A 19,595-nucleotide genomic window follows, 5' to 3' on the forward strand; every position below is an offset into this window, starting at 1 on the left:
TGAGAAATCCAAAATCAAGGTGCTGGCATTTGGTCTGGAGAGAGCTTTTTTTTTGGCCACACCCTCAGGGCAGAGGGCAGAAGGGCGGAAGGGCAAGCTAGCCTAAGGCTGCTCGGACCCTCTTTTAAAAAAGCCTTAATCTCACCAACAAGGGAGAAATCCTCATAGCTGAATCACCTCTTAAAGGTCCTAACCCTTAACACTATGACAGTGGCGCCACCTGAGTTTTGGAGGGGCTATATTCAAACCATAGCAGTCCCCAAATGCTTTAACAGAGTTGCAAGGAAGATTAAAGGGATCATTTTGTGAAAGCACTTAGCACGGTGCCAGCACTTGGCAGGTGTACACACATCATTACAGACTTTGTGGTGGAGATTATTATGTAATTTATCATTATTAATTTGTTGTGAGTTTATACATGTTGCTCAGTCACAAGGCTCTTGTTACCTCATCTTCAAACAAGTCAACAAAGTAATTGGCCCACGCAGCATATAAAAAAAAAAAAAAAAAAAAGGGTTTTGGCCAGGCACCGTGGCTCATGCCTGTAATCCTAGCACCCTGAGAGTCTGAAGCAGGAGGATTGTTTGATCTCGGCAGTTTGCGGGTACAGTGAGCTATGATGATGCCACTGCACTCTAGCCTGGGCGACAGAGCAAGACTCTGTCTCAAACAAAACAAAACAAAACAAAACACTAAGAGTTTTTAAAAACCTTTTATGTTCCCATCTTCATTCCTGCAAGATAAATATACTAAATGCTAAGTAAAATCTACTTGCACTGTAGAGGAACTAGCCTTCCTCACTTACTGTGTGTTTCCTTGTGCTCAATTCCATGTGACTCTGTTTGTAGCTACAACTAACTTCAAAAGAAATTCTGCTTAGGACGTAAATTGTCAAGGAGACCAGCAGTAGGTCCACTGAGCTGGAAACATTATTCCTTGATTCTTATGAGTCAATGAGGCCCTGGAATTTAAAGAAATAATAAATCCAGTATTTTTTGATGTGTGTATCCCACTATACTTGAAAATACCTTTAGTCCATCAGGACCAGTATTTTTAAAAAAGTGAAATAAAATAGAATAAAAAGTATCAGGGTTGATCCTATGGTATAATGGTAAGCCACTCTTCTGTGAAACTTTAATTTCTTTCACAGATAGGTACGTATTTCTGTGTGTGCATATATAAATGTGGGTGTGTGACCTGGGTCACATCATAAAATGTGTTTCTAATTGAAAGCCCATGGGATATATAATATCATGATACCAGAAAGGTCTACTTTTTCTTTAAATTTATTCATCTGCATATACGTGACTACCATATTCCTGTTCACATATAAACCTATAAATTCAGGAAAATAAAGAAGGTATCTTTTTGGCCAAAATGAAGAAATTGAAGTAATTGTATTTGATGAGCTGTCCATAAATAGCCATCTTTTCTCTTTATTCATTTCTTTCTCCTTTAAGACAGAATATTATGATGCCTATCAGGAAAAGGGAGACAAAGGAATTCCAGGCCCACCAGGGCCCAAAGGAGCTCGAGGCCCACAGGGTGAGAATAAAGCATTTGCTGGACATTTTTCTGGTTTTCTTTCAAGGGAATAAATAGCATGTGCTTGTAGACATAGGATCTGGGGGGTAGGGGAGAGGGTTAGCGTGAGGAGAGGAAGGGGAGATCTCAATTTTCCTAGAGGGTATTTTTTGATGTCTCTTGATTTCCATATTTTCATTTTGCAAGTGGTCTACCAAGACGAGAATTAAATGATCTGCATGTATTAATAGCAAAACATGAAGTTCAAGAGTGGCAAGAAAACACGTGGTGGGGGGGAGTGGAGAAGGGAGTGTCAGGAATTAGCAGTCTCAGTGGGATTAGAGAAAATGGAGACCCTGAAACGCTACAACTTGAACAAATCCATACAGATACTTACCAGGAGGGAACTGAAGTCCTGGTTTTCTGACTCCTGGGACAATAATCTGTCCTTGACACCATGAATTGACGTCACATTCACTTATATTGTATCACTTTTGAAAGACTCGAACTTTCTGGGCCAGTAGCGCTCATCTCTGGCTGCATATTAGAATCCCTGGGAACCTCTCAGTAATGACCTTGTCAAGGTCCCACCCTGTGATTCTGAGTTCATGGTCCAGATGAGGGCCCCGGTCACTGGTAAACCATAAAAAATTCCCGAGATTATTCCAATGTGCAGACAGGATTGAGGATCACTCTGATCTGGACAAATTATTGATATAAACAAGATTTTCAAAGAAGAATTTTACTTAAAAGAATAAAATATCCCAGTATATTTAAATAAAATGAGAGATAAATACAGCCATTGATAAAAATTTTTTAAAATATGGTATATTTACTATAAATCACACACACACACACACACATATCAGAGAATTCAAATGCAATGGAATGTTACATCCAGAAGTGATCCAAGATAGAACACCAGGCCAAACTACAGATCCTGGGTGTTTCCAGTAGTGTCTGATTTTATTGCATCTCTGAACTCCCAGAAAAATACTGAACACAGAGCAGGCTCTTAGTAAATCTCTGCTGAATTATGTGAAAATGATAAGGTTTACTTTTGGGCGTTAGACTTCTAAGATTAGTTTCCTCTTGGCAGTTTGTCTAAATAAATGAAGTTTTCTAATATCTATGTGAGAGGAAGAAAAAAGTAGGAAAACTCTGTATTATTAATTATTACGATGTTGTCATCCAAGATTTCAAAGGTGGATAGGGTAGCAATTATATCTTTGTGAGCAATTAATTAATGTTATGTATTCGCAGGTACTAGTGGTCCCCCCGGAGTTCCTGGAAGTCCTGGTATGTCCATATTTCTTGGGGTACAAATAGAAATGCAATTACAAAAGAAAATACACTGCTCTCTATGAAGTTTGCAATATTTACATAAGACAAATGTTTCTCTAATTGATCTAAAAGTGTTTCCAGCTTCTTAATTGTTATCTTTGCAACGTACAGTGGAAAAGGAAGTGGAATTGATACAAAGTAATATAGAAATGCTCTTTTTTACTTTTCAGCAGTTTTCACTAAGTGTAAATGCCTTATGCTCAGCGAATTTTCACAGTTTGACATGTGAGCAGGAGGCTTGAACTGGGAGGAGGCACAGAGGTGGAAAACAGTAACGTTGTGGTAATTAGGTTGGTTGAAAATGATAATTTTCATAACGTGTCAAAAGTTGCATAAGGATACCCAGGTTATATTTTGTCTGTAAAGTTTGAAACTTCTGTCCATAAATCATTAGAGTGCTTACCTTTTGAGAGAGGAAGAAGAAGAAGAGGACCAGGATGTCTCCACAGGGGCCCATCAGTTTTAACTGTTCTGGGCTCTTTTTAAAGGAAATAAGACTGAGACAAAAGAGCAAAGATCTGATAAACCAGTGTGGCAGGTGCTCTGCCATTGATTGTATTTTTCTCTGCACAGTGTTGTATATTAAACTACTTCATAAATTTGAAAATGAATTAAAATTAAGCAGATTGCAGAATCATATGTGTACTATTATTAATAATATAATCCTGCTGTAAACAAAATAGGTACAGAAATAGATAAATACCATATGTACCTGTATATGCTTGGAAAAAATAAACATCAAACTGGTAACAGTGGATTTTCTTGAAGTTGGAATGGGGCAAAAAGATATTTTAGAAGTCAAGGCAAAGATTAAGGAAGATCTTTCCCCTGTCAGGCCCCTAAGTAACAAATGAATAGGTTCCTTTAAGAAGCAAATGACTAAGAAAGTACCAAGCTCTGGTTCCATAAGAATTTTAGGATTTTTCTTCTATATTGAGGAAAAATAATATTGGTATTTTGGTAGAGATTGCATTGAACCTGTAGTTTGCCTTGGAGTAGTATGGTCATTTTAACAATATTGGTTCTTCCGATCCACATTGGATGTTTTTCCATTTGTTTGTGTCCTCTTCAATTTCTTTTATAAATGTTTTGTAGTTTTCCTGGTAGAGGTCTTTCACCTTCTTGGTTAACTTTATTCCTAGGTATTTTACTTTTGTCTGTGGCTATTGTAAACAAGATTGCCTTTTGGATTTCTTTTTCAGCTAGTTCATTATTGGCGTACAAAAATGCTACTGATTTTTGTATGTTGATTTTGTGTCTTGCAACTTTACTAAATTTGTTTATTGGTTCCGAGAGTATTTTTGGTGGAGTCAAGGGCAACAAGAGATAGTTAATGGGTACAAGCATACAGTTGGATAGGAGGAATAAGTTCTAACATTTGATAGCAGAGCAGAGTGACAATAGTTAACACCAATGTATTGTGTATTTCAAAATAACTGGAAGAGAGGACTTGAAATGTTCCCAACATGAAGAAATGATAAATACTTAGGTGATGGAGACCCTAAATATCCTGACTTGATCATTATACATTCTATGCATGTAACACAATTCCACATGTACCCCATAAATATGGATAAATATAATGTATCAAAATAAAATAAAATAAATTACAAAGCTCTGAAACAGATATCAATCAGAAGAATTTGCCTTTATACTCAAATAAGAAGCCATAATCAGGTATTACCCATGCTGATTTCTCAGCCCTTTGGTGGTGACACCTCCGTACTTAATAGTTAAACTCTCTGCAAGGCAGAGATCAGAGACTGCCCCCTCCTCACATACTTATCATTTTAGGAGTGGGGTGGGTTTTGTGCCACCTGGCCTGGCTTCTCCCAGGAGATGCCTCCTCCCCCAGCACGGCCTTTTATACCTAAGACATTAGCAGGGAAAAAAGTCCAATTACAACTTTCTCTCTTTCTCATTATGGGCACTGAAAGGTAGGCATCCTCTGGTCTCTAATAAAACGTATCTACCAAGCACCATGTAGCGAAGCATTCCTGGTGAATCCTTTTAATAAAAGGACTACTGTGCATCTCAAACTCTGTTTCAGTTCCTTGCAATAGTTACATAAATTATCTTGAGGGAATGGAGTGTTCTGTGCTTTGCTGTACTGTGACTATTTAACAAGGCCACAGATGAAGAAAACAAGGATATTCGCTTTTTATTTTATATGCTTGATGTGCCTTTCAATTGTATGTAACTTTTAAAAATAACAATAAATCACTTTGCCATTGAAAAATAAATATATATTTATCAGGAAAAAAGCTAGAATACAATAAATGATTATTTTCTCCAAGGACCATCAAGGCCTGGGCTCAGAGGAACCCCTGGGTGGCCAGGCTTGAAAGGAAGCAAAGGAGAACGAGGACCCCCCGGACAGAATGCAGTGGGGCCTCCGGGGTCCCCCGGGTGTCCTGGGTCACCAGGCCCTCCAGGATCGCCAGGACCTCCAGGCCCACCAGGTAAAGATGCGTACTGGGGCCTCTTTTGTGTTCAATGCCCAGGGACAGATGTGTGCAAATCAGGAGCAGTAAACTCTACTCACAGCTTGGCCACGAGTCTGTGGTCTTTATGAGTTACCTTTCCAGTGGCGTTTCATTTCACTAAAACTCTGTGTGAAAGAAAACTATGGTGGAATGACTGCTTTGCAAATGCAGCAAAGTCTTCGCCACGTTCTCCAGAGAACAGAGCAGGAGGGAGAGACGGAGGAAGGCCTTGTCTTTGTCAGTTTTCCCGATAAGAATGAAAGCTCTTTGAGGTCAAAGACCATGTCTTTTTTACTATTTTAAACCCAGTATGTAGCATGGGGGCTGGAACACTGTAGGAACTCAAATATTTGTTGAATTAAGCATGAAATGAGTGTGAAAACATACTGAGTATACACACAAATGTAGAAATGTATAAGTATTCATATGAGTCCACATTAAGTATTAAACTGCCATTTCACTATACTGTACTGTTCAGAGATGGCTATCCAGATATCTTAAAGACACAGAAAACTAGAACACAGAATGGTCATTCTTTTCATAGTCAAGCAGATACAGTATGACATTTACCACGTTCCGATTAAATTAAATAGTTCCACTGTTACTTAGTTGCTGTGTAATCTGGGGCCGCTATAGGCACTGTTTTTAAATATTTAGTTTTATCAGTATTGCCTTCAACCTAATATTTAAAATGGCAAGAGCAAACATTAGATCACAGAATACAACTTATCAGTGTAAGAGAATTAGCTACTCATTGCAATATTTCAGTAGCAGATAATGTGGAAGATTTCAGCTTTCTTAGAGAGCTGCTTTAAGAGTGACAAACTCAATTGATGTGGACAAGCAATGAGGAGAAAATAAATGATACCCTAAGTCAGAATCCATTTTTTTCACTTGGTATGTATTAAGCATCTACAATATATTGGGAAAATATGATGAATCCAAAACACACAGAAGAATAAGATTTGATTCTTTGCCTCGAGATGCTCAAGGGATTGTCTTGGAATAGCTGGAAACAACTGAATAAGATAACGTGTTGATTATGTGGCAAAAATATCATAAAATGAGATTTCAAAAGCAACTACTTCGGTCTCAGAGAGTAACTCATCTATGTAACATGAAGGGAAGAAGAGCTGGTCCACATGCATCAGCCTTCTCAGTTGCAAATAAACTTCTAAAGACTCGGCAAAGATGGAACAGATGCATGTAAAAAAATAATGCGTATGTTAAAACACTTAATAAATTGAAAACACAAATAAACATCGTCTTTGGTGTTGTGTTTTTATAGGTGACATCATTTTCCTCAGGGGTCCACCTGGAGATCATGGACCGCCAGGCTGCATAGGGGCTCCAGGAAACCCAGGAGTGGATGGGCCCAAAGGTTGGTTCGGTCAATAGTGGTGTTCTAGTAGAAAAAGCCATTCTCATCATCATTGCTGTCACTGTCTTTTCGCCCTGAGACAACAATGATCCCAAACAATAGACAGTCAGGGATGGCTTCTTTTCCCAAAAAATTATCTGAAAGTGTTCATTTATCTGTAAATGAATAATGTATTTAGCACCTATGCAGTAACTGTCAGTTATCCTTAGAATGTGAGTTTTAGCCTGTGTTCAAGGAGAGAAACACTGAAATAGATGTTTTATGTTAGACTCTTGGAATTTTCTCTCTCAGAACTCTACAGCTCAGTATAATAAAGTAAGTATATATATATATATATATATTAGATGAATTTTTATTAATATGCACAATATCCTAGATGATTCACACTACATAAAAAATGTTTAAATGTAACAAATGATTGTGTGGTTGGAAAATACCTGTCCTTTCTGAGGACTCATCGTGGGTTCATAAGTAATGCAAACGTGCTCTATTGCAGGAGACCCAGGCCTCCCATGCACACAGTGCCCTTACACCCCAGGACCTCCCGGCCTCCCAGGACTGCCGGGGCTACCTGGCGTAAAAGGAATCCCAGGTAGGGACAATTTACACACAAGTGTTTTTGTGAGCACAAAAGAGTCAATACACTGGGAGACTCTTTTAAAAAATAAAGGTATTAAATTGCTGGATGTCATAATGTGGTTTACATGAATCTGGAGAGAGCATTTCAAAAACATATATTCTGTTAACACAAAGTCATCCAAAATCCAATAAAAGCTGTTATTTCTCCCTGTTGCATTTTAGTTGCAGAACTCTAGCAAACTATTGTGTTAGCCAGGAATTGTCGACAGACGCAGATTCCTACAGGGAACCAGCAGGTAGCTGGAAGCAGGGAAGCAGCCCTACTAAACACACATCACTTTTTTCTTCCATAAAGAAATGAGCTCTCTCCCTTTTTTACTCAAAAGACATGACCCTTCCCAGTCCATTTTTATTATGTTCCCACTTTTAATAGAGTCATGGGAATAAGCAGTACTTCACTTTCTTCTTAAGGATACCAGTGCAATAAAAAATGACAACACCCTCAGTGCTGGGGACGACAGGTGAGCACTGCAATATGCAGAGAGCACAATAAAATCGACCGGCGGGAGGACTGTGGTTACTTGTCAGCATGTCAGGCCCTGTGTTAATGAATCTTCCAACTTTTCATGAGAAGAAAGAAATCCGAATTTTTATCTGAAATCTCATGATTTTTTTTTTATTAGGCGTTAACTCAATTTTTGAAGAGAAACAACATTTTATAGACAATGTTCTAGGGACTAAAGTAAGCAGGACTCTCAGGCCTTCTCTTGACATCTCTGTGCCAGAGCAGGACTCTCCACCCCCAGGCCCGTGCTCCTGGCTGTCACTGCCTCTGCTTGTCAACTGCCCCTTCCTTAGTCATGGGACTGGCCATGGGCTAAACCCTGAAATACAAAAAGTTTCTGTGTATTGGTTGGGTTCTGTGATGCCACACGCACTGTTGGTTCAGCCATCAGCACCTTGGGCTTGAGGCTCCATCATGGAGTTATTTATCATTAACCAACAAGAGTGCAAGTCACAGAGCCCTTGGCCAGTGTGCTGGGCACTAAGTGTCCTCTGTGCCTCCATTCCTTTAGTTCTCGCATCAACCCTAGAAGTAAGTGCATCATCACCCCCATTGCACAGATGAGGAAGTTGAGGCATGTAAGGTGACATAGCTCATGGATGGCAGAGCCCAGACTCAAATCCACACATTCTCCCCCAGAGGCATGCTCTTGCCCTCCACGCTGATGTCCATGGATTGCCGCACTGTCGCCTGTCTCCTTAGGGGCTGCTCTTTGGGGCGAGTTAATGCGAAAGTCTACCTGGCTACCCAGATGGGGGAGGTTATGTGTTATCACTATCTGGAAGATATTTGCATCAGCACAGGGTCTGCTGGGAGGCTGGACTCAGTCCAAAGAAGAAAGGCTAATGGTGGCGGCTGTGGGCACCATGGCCAGCCAAGGGAGGACATACACTTCGGCAGGGATCTTTTGTCCCCCTCAGATCTCACCTTCTTCTCCTTTATAAAGGCCTCTGCTACTTTGCAATGGCCACCACTGCTCTGATGCCCTGAAATAGGCCTGAGAGGGAAGGAGGGGCAGAGAGGTGGCTGCTCCTCATGTAGCTCCTTTTCAGTGCCCAAGTCTCTGGGGGAAATATTGTATTGAAACAAAAACTAAAAAGAAGGAAGGAAAGAAGTGAAAAAAGGAGAGAAAGAATAAAAGATAAGAAACCATTATTTTCCTACATTCCCTGAGTCTCACCTGTGGCCCATGGTGAGTAGCTCATGGATGAACCAGCTCAATAATTGAATTATTGTATTTTTCCTTCACTTTTCTACATTTGGCATATCCAGGTATGGCTCAAAGGAGATGTATAAGTAGTAAAATGGTTTGGATTACTATATCCTGGCTTAATATCTTGCAAAAATAGAATCCGAATAAACGTTTGTTGATGAACTGACATGAGACCCATCCAAGATTGTCTAAAGGGATTATCTTTACAGAGTTATTTAAATACCTATGGGAAGTAGTAATAAATGATGGCCCACTCACATGATAGGCTACTATGTAGCCATTTAAAATGAAGCTATAAATCTATACTTATTGACATATGTATAGTATGATTCCAAAATAGTGTGTATATGAGTCTTGTGCATTTATGGATATAGATTTATGACTAATATGCATTAAAATTTAGCAAACATTACCTTCTGGTAGTAGATTTATGGGTGATTTTTAGTATCTTCATTCGTATAATGTTCTTTAAAATTACTTTTAAATGTTCTGTAAAATTATCTTTACAAGTAATATATGCTCAGAAAAAAATAAATGTATAATTTTAAAATTACAAAGATGTGAATTTTAGAAAGCTAAAATCTAGGCTGGGTGCAGTGGCTCATGCCTGTAATCCTAGCACTCTGGGAGGCCAAGGCAGGCGGATAGCTCAAGGTCAGGAGTTCGAGACCAGCCTGAGCAAGAGTGAGACCCCGTCTCTACTATAAATAGAAATTAATTGGCCAACTAAAAATATATAGAAAAAATTAGCAGGGCATGGTGGTACATGCCTATAGTCCCAGCTACTTGGGAGGCTGAGGCAAGAGGATCGCTTGAGCCCAAGAGTTTGAGGTTGCTGTGAGCTAGGCTGACGCCATGGCACTCTAGCCTGGGCAACAGAGTAAGACTCTGTCTCAAAAAGAAAAAAAAAAAAAAAGCTAAGATCTAAGTTCTTTTTTACATTATCGCTTATTCCAGTTATTTACTCCCATTCTCTCTTTGCATTGTGTGTTTTATGATAGAAATCATCTTTCTTTCCTTATAAGAAAACACCCTATTTTCTCCATACGTTGCATTCCCCTGGCTACTGAGAGTCAGTATTCCATATATGGTGTCTACAAGTACTTAATCTTCATTGTTTTGCAGGAAGGCAAGGTGCAGCTGGTGTGAAAGGAAGCCGGGGGTCCCCAGGAAGTGCAGGTCTTCCAGGATTTCCAGTAAGATTTCATGGTTTTAAAGCTTTTAGCTTCAATTTGAAAAACTGTCCAATATGTTTGCACCACACTTAGGTGCCTGGCAAACAGTAGATGCTTAATAGATACTTGTTGATTAAATGAATAAATGAAGGATGTGTAAATGACTAAGCAAATGAATTAATGAATTTACAAATCATTTAAAATGATATCAGACAGATCAGTGGCTGCCTGGGGCTGAGGGTGGGAACAGGGAATCATTGTTCCCCAGATTTGAGGGGATTTGGGGGAACAATGGAAAAGCTTTAACACGAACTGTGGTGAGTGTGGCCTGATTCTACAAATGTACTACAAATCATTGAAATTTACTCTTACAAAGAATGAATTTTATGGTATGTAAATTATATGTCAATAAGCCTGTTAAAATCAAAATCTTGATTATCATGGTGATATGTTCTTAATTCAAATTATTCAGAGAGGCTTGTTAAAATTGATCAATATTCAAACATGATCTGAGCTGATGATTGTTGTATTGAATCATATTATGGGTGTGTATTGCACTGAATTGTACTAACTGAATTCTTTTCCAGTTCTGTAAGTAAAAACGAAGCAAAACAAACAAAATGCTTGAATATTTGTGAGCCAAAGAAAGTGTGTTTACAAAAATCCACATTTCTTAAAATTGAAAAGACCTTGTTGACACTGTTTCTAAGATTGATGAGGGACAACTCTATCAAAATTCAATCCATACTACTAAGTGAAGTATCCCAAGAATGGAAAAACAAGCACCACATATACTCAATGCAGAGTCTTTTTCTATACTCTCCTAGGGGTTCCCAGGTGTTCCGGGTGATCCAGGACTTAAAGGAGAAAAAGGTGAAACACCTTGGCCTGAGGGACAAGTTGGTGCCCCAGGGGAACCCGGGCTCAGAGGGCAACCCGGGAGAAAGGGCTTGGATGGAATTCCTGGAACTCCGGGAGTGAAAGGATTACCAGGACCTAAAGGAGAACCGGTTGGTATTTAGCAGCTTTTTTTCAAAATTACCCTCCCTGTAAATAAAGTTAAGTGCTCTGAAGTTAAGAGATAAAGTGATTTCCTTTCAAAAAATGGTTGGCCACTCAGCACAGTTCATCAGTCTACCTGCAGAATGAGGCATCTTCAAATTAGCAGGAACCGCGCAAGCAAATATTCATAAGTACTGTGACAAAATAAATAGGCAGCATTCAATGATTTAGCCCAGTTATAATTCGACATTGCTAATGACCCTGCCTTATACACAAGTTACAGTTGTATATTTGTATGAAATGAGTTTATGGAGAAATTCAGAAAACGACTACTAGTGGAATGTTTCAGTAAATATTTTGGGGACAGTGTCCATTCTTTTAAGTAAAAAATAAATACATGAAGACAGCATGCTTTGGGGTATGGTATTCAAATGAAGAGAGCAAATTTAAAATATATGAGCCTCTATGTAAAATCCAATCCCTTTTTACAGGATCGAATTTCTCACATGTTGGAGAGGTAACACCTACTGGGATCTGTCTTAACAGGCCCTGCAGTAGGAGTCACACACCTCTCATCATAATGTAGCTGTGAGAAGTTTGCAAGGCATGCTACCCAAACTATTCCACCAAATGCCAGTTTTTCTCAGGGTTAATCTGTTTTATCCAATATAAAGTGTCCCACCTCAAACAGGTTTGGGGAAGCTCGGTAAACAAATTTCAAGATTCATTTACAGACCCATTTAATATCAGAATCTGAATTGTGATATTAAAGAGGATCAACATGTAGACACAGTATGCAGTCTTCCCTAAACCCTACTGACTACAGAACACATTTTGGCTGGGAGCACCCGCAGGACCAGAGTTTCTCAGATCCTACTTTGGCAAACTCCCAGGCTGTTCACTTTGTGATAGTTATGCTTTAAAGGGACAGTGTTAGAATTCTGTTTCTACTATTAACAGAGATCGTATGATGCCCCCATTTGCATCTCACTAATTTTTCTTTATTAGTTTTTATAGAGATGCTCCAGATGGGGGATGGACATGCCTGAAGCTCTTACTCAAGGGGGGTGGGGGGCATGGGCAATATATGTAACCTTAACACTTGTACGCCCATAATATGCAAAAATAAAAATAAAAAAACAAACAGACAAACAAAAAGATGCTCCAGAAAGTAAATGAGAGGAAATCAAGAAGATGATTTGTTGAGCCTTACACTCTATCATTTTATATATATATATATATATATATATATATATATATATATATATATATATATATATGAGAAACACCACTTAGCCATGAAGATATTGAACAATGAATCAAAAGTCCTGGGGGACCATGTTGGGGAGAAGGTGCTTCAACTGAATTTATCAAATTCAACTTCTTTAAAAATACACAGCTCATTTTTGAAAGTTACAGTGTATACATTTTAAAAAAGAGAGACATTTTATGAGAAGACACTAACACAGGTGCAATACCTTCTTTGTAATGAAAATATCTGGTGAAAGCCACACAAATAAAGGTTTGCTGTCCTAGTTTTACTTTAGAAATGTAACATTAGCATGAATATCAGCTCTAAAGCCATTTGAACTGTTGGCCAATTTGACCTTAGCAACATCTTATGGACTTGGAACTGTCTTCAGTCCCACTTGAGCTATCCTACAATGACATGTCTCCCATAGGAGAATAGCCACTAAAACCTGAATTCAAATTCCAAAGGGCATAAAACAGCATAAAACCTTCAGTGCTCTTATTTTATTAATAATTCCCATCAAATGCCAACTGCTTTTTAATTTAAGATCTTCTCCATGACAGCCTAGCTAGTATTCATGCTTGGGGTATGATTAACCTGTTGTAAGAAGATACTGGAATGAAACACTATCCACATTCCTATTGTCACAGGCTCCACGTGGTGAGAAGAGAGACCAGGGTCCTCCAGGGGATCCTGGCTCCCCTGGGTCCCCAGGACCTGCAGGACCAGCTGGACCGGCTGGACCACCTGGCTATGGACCCCAGGGAGAGCCTGGTCCAAAGGGCACCCAAGGAGTTCCTGGAGCCCCTGGACCACCCGGAGAAGCCGGTTGGTTAGTTTTCTTTCCAGTCCTGTTTTCCTGTGGAGTGGGTTGGTGGTTCCTAGAGCTAAGGAAGCTCCTCCAAGATGAATGAAAATATAGAAACTTGCTTCTAACAAATGGAACATGTCAATTCATAGACACTGGGAAAGAACTTATAGGATATGGTGGAGAAAAACCATTTTTCCCAGTAACTGGGCAATTCAACTGACATTTCCTAGGATAGTCAATCTCTATTACGGATATAAGTACATAGAATGAACAGATCCTAAGTGATGAGTGGAAGGCAGTTATGATAAACATAATAAAGAAAGGGGAGGCAAAAACCTATGAAACTGGTCTTGGGAAGCCTCTTCCAGGCCTTCAGCGCCCACTAGTCTTGTTGCAAATTTGGTCTTTTTGGTCCATAACTCAATAGGCAGGTTTTAAATAAAACCTTAAAATATCTAAGATAAATGATGCAAAGTTGTCTGATAATAGTTTTAAAGAAAGTCCAAATAGCTTTTGAGATCCCCATAAACTGAACATGGCTCTGTATTCAAGAGGAATCAGATCCTTAATGTTTGTCTGTGGCCAAAAGTATGGCAGGAGATGAAAATAGCACAATACCAACAGGTTTAAATAAAGAATGCCACTATGATCATTTACTTCTCAAGTCATTTCAAAGGGTAATACCCAATAAATTTGTGGCATCCAAATCATTTTTTATCTTTTCCTTATTTTATCTTTTTTCCCTTTTTAAGAAAAATTTATACTCGCTCTGTTGCCCAGGCTAGAGTGCAGTGACATCATCATAGCTCACAGCAACCTGGAACTCCTGGGTTCAAGCCATCCTCCTGCGTCAGCCTCTTGAGTAGCTAGAGCTAAAGGCATGCACCACTGTAGCCTACTAATTTTTCTATTTTTTGTAGTGATGGGGTCTCGCTCTTGCTCCTGGCCTCAAGCAATCCTTCCGCTTCAGCCTCCCAGAATGCTGGGATTACACGCATGAACCAATCAATCATTTTTTAGTGTCTCCCTCATCAGTAAAACTGAGTGTACATCGCCATATTATTCATATTATAAGTTGTATGCATCATTTCTCTCTTTATGTAAATCTTATTTTATGTCTCTTTCTATGCATATAATAAATATGTATATTTATTTACTTTTCTCTGCACCTTACTTTGGAGGCTGCCGAGAAGAATAAGTCTAACTCAGGGATTAGCAAACTATGGTGGTCCATAGTCCAAGTCTAGCCCACAGACTGTTTTTGTGTAGCCTGCAAGCTACGAATAGTTTTTACACTTTTGAATAATTGAAAAAAAATGTTTAATAATAATTTGTAATATACAAAAATTATATGCAATTCAAATTACAGTGTTCATAAATAAAATCTACTGGAGCACAGCCACACTTACTTATTTATGTGTTGTCTCTGGCAGCTTTGGTGCTATGGTGGCAGAGTTGAGTAGTTGAATAGATGTGGACCACAAAACCTAAATTATTAAAGCTTATTGACTCCTGTTCTAATCCATCATCAAATGCTCTTCTATTCTTTGGAACCCATTGTCATGAAATATATTCTTAAATTTTTCCCATCACACACTGTAAACCTATTTTTTTCTATATGGACAACACTTACCACTAATATGTTTTTAATGTTGGCTACTGTTTTTCTGTTGGCCACCGTGGACAGAACATTATCTAAAATCCTTACCTGCTGGGGTAGATATTGTTCCCTCCAAGACAGAATGAGGAATTTATCAGAGATTAAGAAAAGTGTCCAAGCTCACAGATCTTATAGCAGAACCAAGATTCAAACACGCATGGTCTTTACCACATCAAAACTTACTGTTTTGTTCAATGGATCATGCTGACTTCCTGTGAAAACTAGTCACCTAATAAATAAATAGCCTATTCACTAACATTTAAATTTAATTCCATAGTACAAACTGTAGAATAGGCTTTCTTTCACTAGACCAGCATGTTGGACTATTAATTAAAACAAAACTTAGACAATAGCATATACTTATAACATTTGTTAATTGAATAAGAAACTTTCTATGTGCTGGTCTTCCTTATGCTAGCTTTGAAACCTGTAGAAGCAGGGACTATTTTCTGTTTCCCTTGGGATATGTTTATAATCAAATTTCCCCCTATCATCTAAGGAAATCTTCAGTGTGCACCTCGATCTTATAATCACAAATTTCCTTAAGGTCCTAGGGGAGAATTCAGTGTGTCAACACCAGTTCCAGGCCCCCCGGGACCCCCAGGACCCCCTGGCCATGCCGGCTCCCGAGGTCCACCCGGTGAGTAACCCCTTTGCCAAATCAGGTACATGGCATCAGGCAGTACCCTGACTCTCTGGAAAAATACTGTTCCCACTGTAAGTAAAAGCTCTGTTCATTGCCTTCAAAAGAGAGCGCAGGGCAGAGCCCTGTCAGATAACAAGCAAGCAGGCAGGGGCTTGCTGTCGTTCTCTGAGGTTCTCCAAATTATTCCTGCTGGTGCTTCTGCTATAAAAGTTCCAAAGTAGAACTGGTAAAATGACTTCAGAGGAATTCTAGAGAAGAACAATCTATGCGTAGTGTTAGGGGTAGGGGAGAAAGCAATGTTGGCCCTTTGGCAATGAATCATTATACTTCCTATAGCATCTTCATTGAAAAACTTAATCTCTTCGCCAGTGTGATCTAAAACTGAATTTTGCATGCATGGAAGGAGACTTACAAAGTTCAAGATGTCTGGAATACTTCCTTTTAGAAATTAAGTTATATTGTTAAAACTCTTTGCAGCTCCTCATGATTAGTTCATTGGATAGGGGGGTGGGGAGGAAGGGTATACAGTTGGGGTTATGTTAAAAATTATTCCTTAATTTTCCAAAAGGGCTGGGATGACACAGAGAAATTAGACATTTTCTTTTTAAACAAGACGCAGGCAAGTTGCTGATGTGGAGGGCTGTGTGTCTGTGTTTTTAAGGCATTCCTGGATCCATGGGAAAGTATGGTGATCCTGGTCTTCCCGGGCCTGATGGTGAACCGGGAATTTCAAGAATTGGATTTCCTGGGCCTCCTGGACCTAAGGGTAAATTAAAAAATTTTAAAACCTAAGGTTCATTGTTGATATTTAGAAGGTATAGGTATAAATAAATTGAATAAAATAGAATATAAAGATATAAATATACTATATGATATAAAGTGAATAAAATAAGAACTAGCCATAATGTCCTTTAAAATGTCAATATTTCCAAGTATTAAATAGGGGTCAAAAATCTTACAATGATGTTAGGTGAAAAGGCAGAATTCACATTGATTTATGCCGTCTCAGTTCAATTGTATGTTTAAAAATGCATAGAAAACTACTGGAAGGAACTTCACCAGAATGGTAAATAGTGATTCTTCTTCATTGTCAGATTATAAAGTTCTTTTGTTACTTCTTAATAAATGTCCACACTTTTTATATTTATACATTTCTCACTTTATACATTTCTTTTTTTTTTTAATATGAAAGGAACTACTAAATTACAGATAGCTGATTTCCTCATAGATTCTCAATAGATTATGGAAGTTATTTTCCTTTAGGAAAAAATGCTGTTTCCTCTCAAAGGGGAAACTCTCCCAAAAAATCCAGATGTTGAGAGCTAAGGCTCCCCTCTGGCGAGTATATCAGAGTCCCACCCAGGATGACATATGAATAACCTCAGTCCCTGGGTTGTCGCACAGAACTGAAGGTTTTATGATAATTTCATGTTTGTTTCAATATTATTTAGAATGCTTGTCAAAATATAAAACTTTTGGTGTTTCATCTCTTAAATTAATAAGTCATCAATGTTTAATATATATGAATTCTGCCAAAATATGAGAATACTGATTTTAATTTATGAGTATTTTAAATGGAAAACATAATCACATTTTTTATATGGTCTTTGAGTCCAATTTCTTGGATTTCTTCCTAATAATCTGAGAAGTAATGAAGCCTAGTTGATATTTTTACCTAGTTCTTCTTGGACCCTGCATTAATAAATGACTAGGTTTGAAACTCTATGCATTCACTCTCTGGAAGAAGACTGTAGACTATGGGAACAAGAACTAGCCTAAAAGCACCTTGAAAGTGGAGATTTACGATTTCACAATGGAATCCAATGAATCCCATGAACTAACTGTGAATTTAACAATGGTCAAATTAGGAACAGAAAGGAACTCTCTGAATATACCTTGCTTCGTGAGGGTTTCCCCGTCTGAACCACATAACATAGAATATGATGCGTGACTTCTTTCTCAATTATCCTATTATTAAGGTTAATATAAATGCATAAGAAGAAGTTAATTCATTACATACAATGGATGCATTAGGGCATTGGGACTTAATTCTCTTGAGCAACACTTATTGAGAACAGCTACCTGGGGTGCTGCAAAAGCTCCATATCTTGGTCTGGGTCATGAATACACACGTAAAAATCCATTTACCTATATACTCTATGTAAAATATGCTTCACAAACAAATCTAGTCAGATGGTCAATCAGCATCAGTGGTTTGAAGAATTGCTGAACCAAAATTGTAGCATACTAAACAACAAAAATAAAGAAAGTAATTTTTCTAAATTGGGAACCAATATAATATGACTTGGAACTGATTTTTTAAATTGCTAACTTATCAGTTGGTTTTCTCGTCATTCAAGCTTTTGTAAAAATATCTCTAGCTGATTAAGAGATAAAAGACTTAATGCTCAGGATCTTTCAATAAGACAAAACCTGCAACATTTGTTTTTTTCTCTGTAGGAGACCGAGGTTTTCCAGGAACAAAAGGATCACTGGGTTGTCCTGGAAAAATTGGAGAGCCAGGGTTACCTGGAGAGCCAGGACCCCCAGGACCCAAGGTCTGTAAGAATTAAAACTCAGACTGCCACAGGGGAGGGGAGGGGCGACCATAATTGGTCAGTTAGGATGCCCCCACCAGCAGGACACTCTGTGTGTAGAAATTATCTGTGTATTTGCAGTTGATGAAGATATTAAATACTTTTAAAAGCATCCTCCCTTTTAGAAAGAAAAATAGAAGGTGTTAGAAGGCAGGTTTCCATTTCTTTCTTCCTTAAAACCTTCATAAACAGTACTTAAAATGGGAGAACTCTAGAAAGAAATGTGGGTAGCCATGAGAAAAGCTATCAAAAGTAAAGACATCTAGATTTTTCTGTTTACACACAATCCTACAGTCTTCTGAAAAAAAAAATGGAGGCTCTGTATCCTGAAGCATTATTAAGCATAATTTTATAGAAAAGTCTGCAACTAGAGTTGAAAAAGGCAAGTCGATGGACTGGCGGTTTCCGTGCGAAAGGGACCAAGAGCCTCCGTAACAGAGAGGTTATTTTCAAGTAAATAGCCCTGAAGACGAGTCAGTATCAGTGAGGATTTGGAAGCATTATATAGTAAAACTAACACAATTTCTGTGCTATAGGGAGAACCAGCACTAGCCATGCCTGGAGAACCAGGAACACCAGGTTTTCCAGGAGAAAGAGGCAATTCTGGGGAAAATGGAGAAATTGGACTCCCTGGACTTCCAGGTCTCCCTGGAACTCCAGGAAATGAAGGGCTTGATGGACCACGAGGTACAATAGCAAGTGTGATTACTTTTCTCCACTGTGAGCTCGGCTAAAATGCAGCAAACTGAACGTGTAGGTGCTCTAGGGGCGAAGGATTCTTCTCAAATAATCTTCTAGTTCAATCAGTAGACTCTGTGGGACCTAATTTCCCATTCTATGTTACTGCTCTACCTTTCTTTCTTCTTTCTTTCTTCCTTCCTTTTTTCCTTTTTCACCAGTGCCCTCTACAATTAATAGTATTAAATATGGTATTCAATATAGGTCTGATTTAGGGGGGAAATGTTACAGAAGAATGATTGGTATGGCAATACCAGAACCTTTAGTTTGGGCAGCTGAATATGCTCTTGGACTCTCTTTTGCAGGAGATCCAGGGCAGCCTGGACCACCTGGAAAACCAGGACCCCCAGGAAGATGCATAGACGGTCCCAGGGGAGCTCCAGGACTTCCAGGATTAAATGGATTAAAGGGGCAAGAAGGTAGGAGGAGGGCCTTGATGCCAGTCACCAGCCGGGCAGGTGACGTGGGCCTCCTGCTCTGGACTTTGCTTCTCGCCATGGGAACTGTCCAGCAACAAGTCCTGACCACCATTCAGGGAGAAATGTTATTTCAGAAATGTAAACTTTGCTGTCATGGATTTGATGCACATGGCAGTGTGTGCCGCCTATAGAGGAAGTTAAGA

General features: G+C 38.8%; 1 protein-coding gene across 1 annotated transcript in view; it reads left to right on the top strand.

Annotated features, from left to right (window-relative positions):
* COL4A3 (collagen type IV alpha 3 chain) overlaps positions 1–19,595 on the top strand; it is a 64,584-nt gene that overhangs the window by 12,956 nt on the left and 32,033 nt on the right. Inside the window, exons 15-27 of the mRNA XM_012749406.2 lie at positions 1,461–1,545; positions 2,788–2,823; positions 5,166–5,330; positions 6,643–6,735; positions 7,232–7,327; positions 10,218–10,288; positions 11,095–11,277; positions 13,172–13,349; positions 15,540–15,632; positions 16,300–16,404; positions 18,099–18,196; positions 18,772–18,922; positions 19,279–19,392. Of these exons, the coding sequence (XP_012604860.2) occupies positions 1,461–1,545; positions 2,788–2,823; positions 5,166–5,330; positions 6,643–6,735; positions 7,232–7,327; positions 10,218–10,288; positions 11,095–11,277; positions 13,172–13,349; positions 15,540–15,632; positions 16,300–16,404; positions 18,099–18,196; positions 18,772–18,922; positions 19,279–19,392 (1,468 nt within the window). The remainder of the gene's footprint in view (positions 1–1,460; positions 1,546–2,787; positions 2,824–5,165; positions 5,331–6,642; positions 6,736–7,231; positions 7,328–10,217; positions 10,289–11,094; positions 11,278–13,171; positions 13,350–15,539; positions 15,633–16,299; positions 16,405–18,098; positions 18,197–18,771; positions 18,923–19,278; positions 19,393–19,595) is intronic.

The sequence above is a fragment of the Microcebus murinus genome, chromosome 8 (assembly GCF_040939455.1).
Source record: "Microcebus murinus isolate Inina chromosome 8, M.murinus_Inina_mat1.0, whole genome shotgun sequence".
Taxonomy (NCBI): Eukaryota; Metazoa; Chordata; class Mammalia; order Primates; family Cheirogaleidae; genus Microcebus; species Microcebus murinus.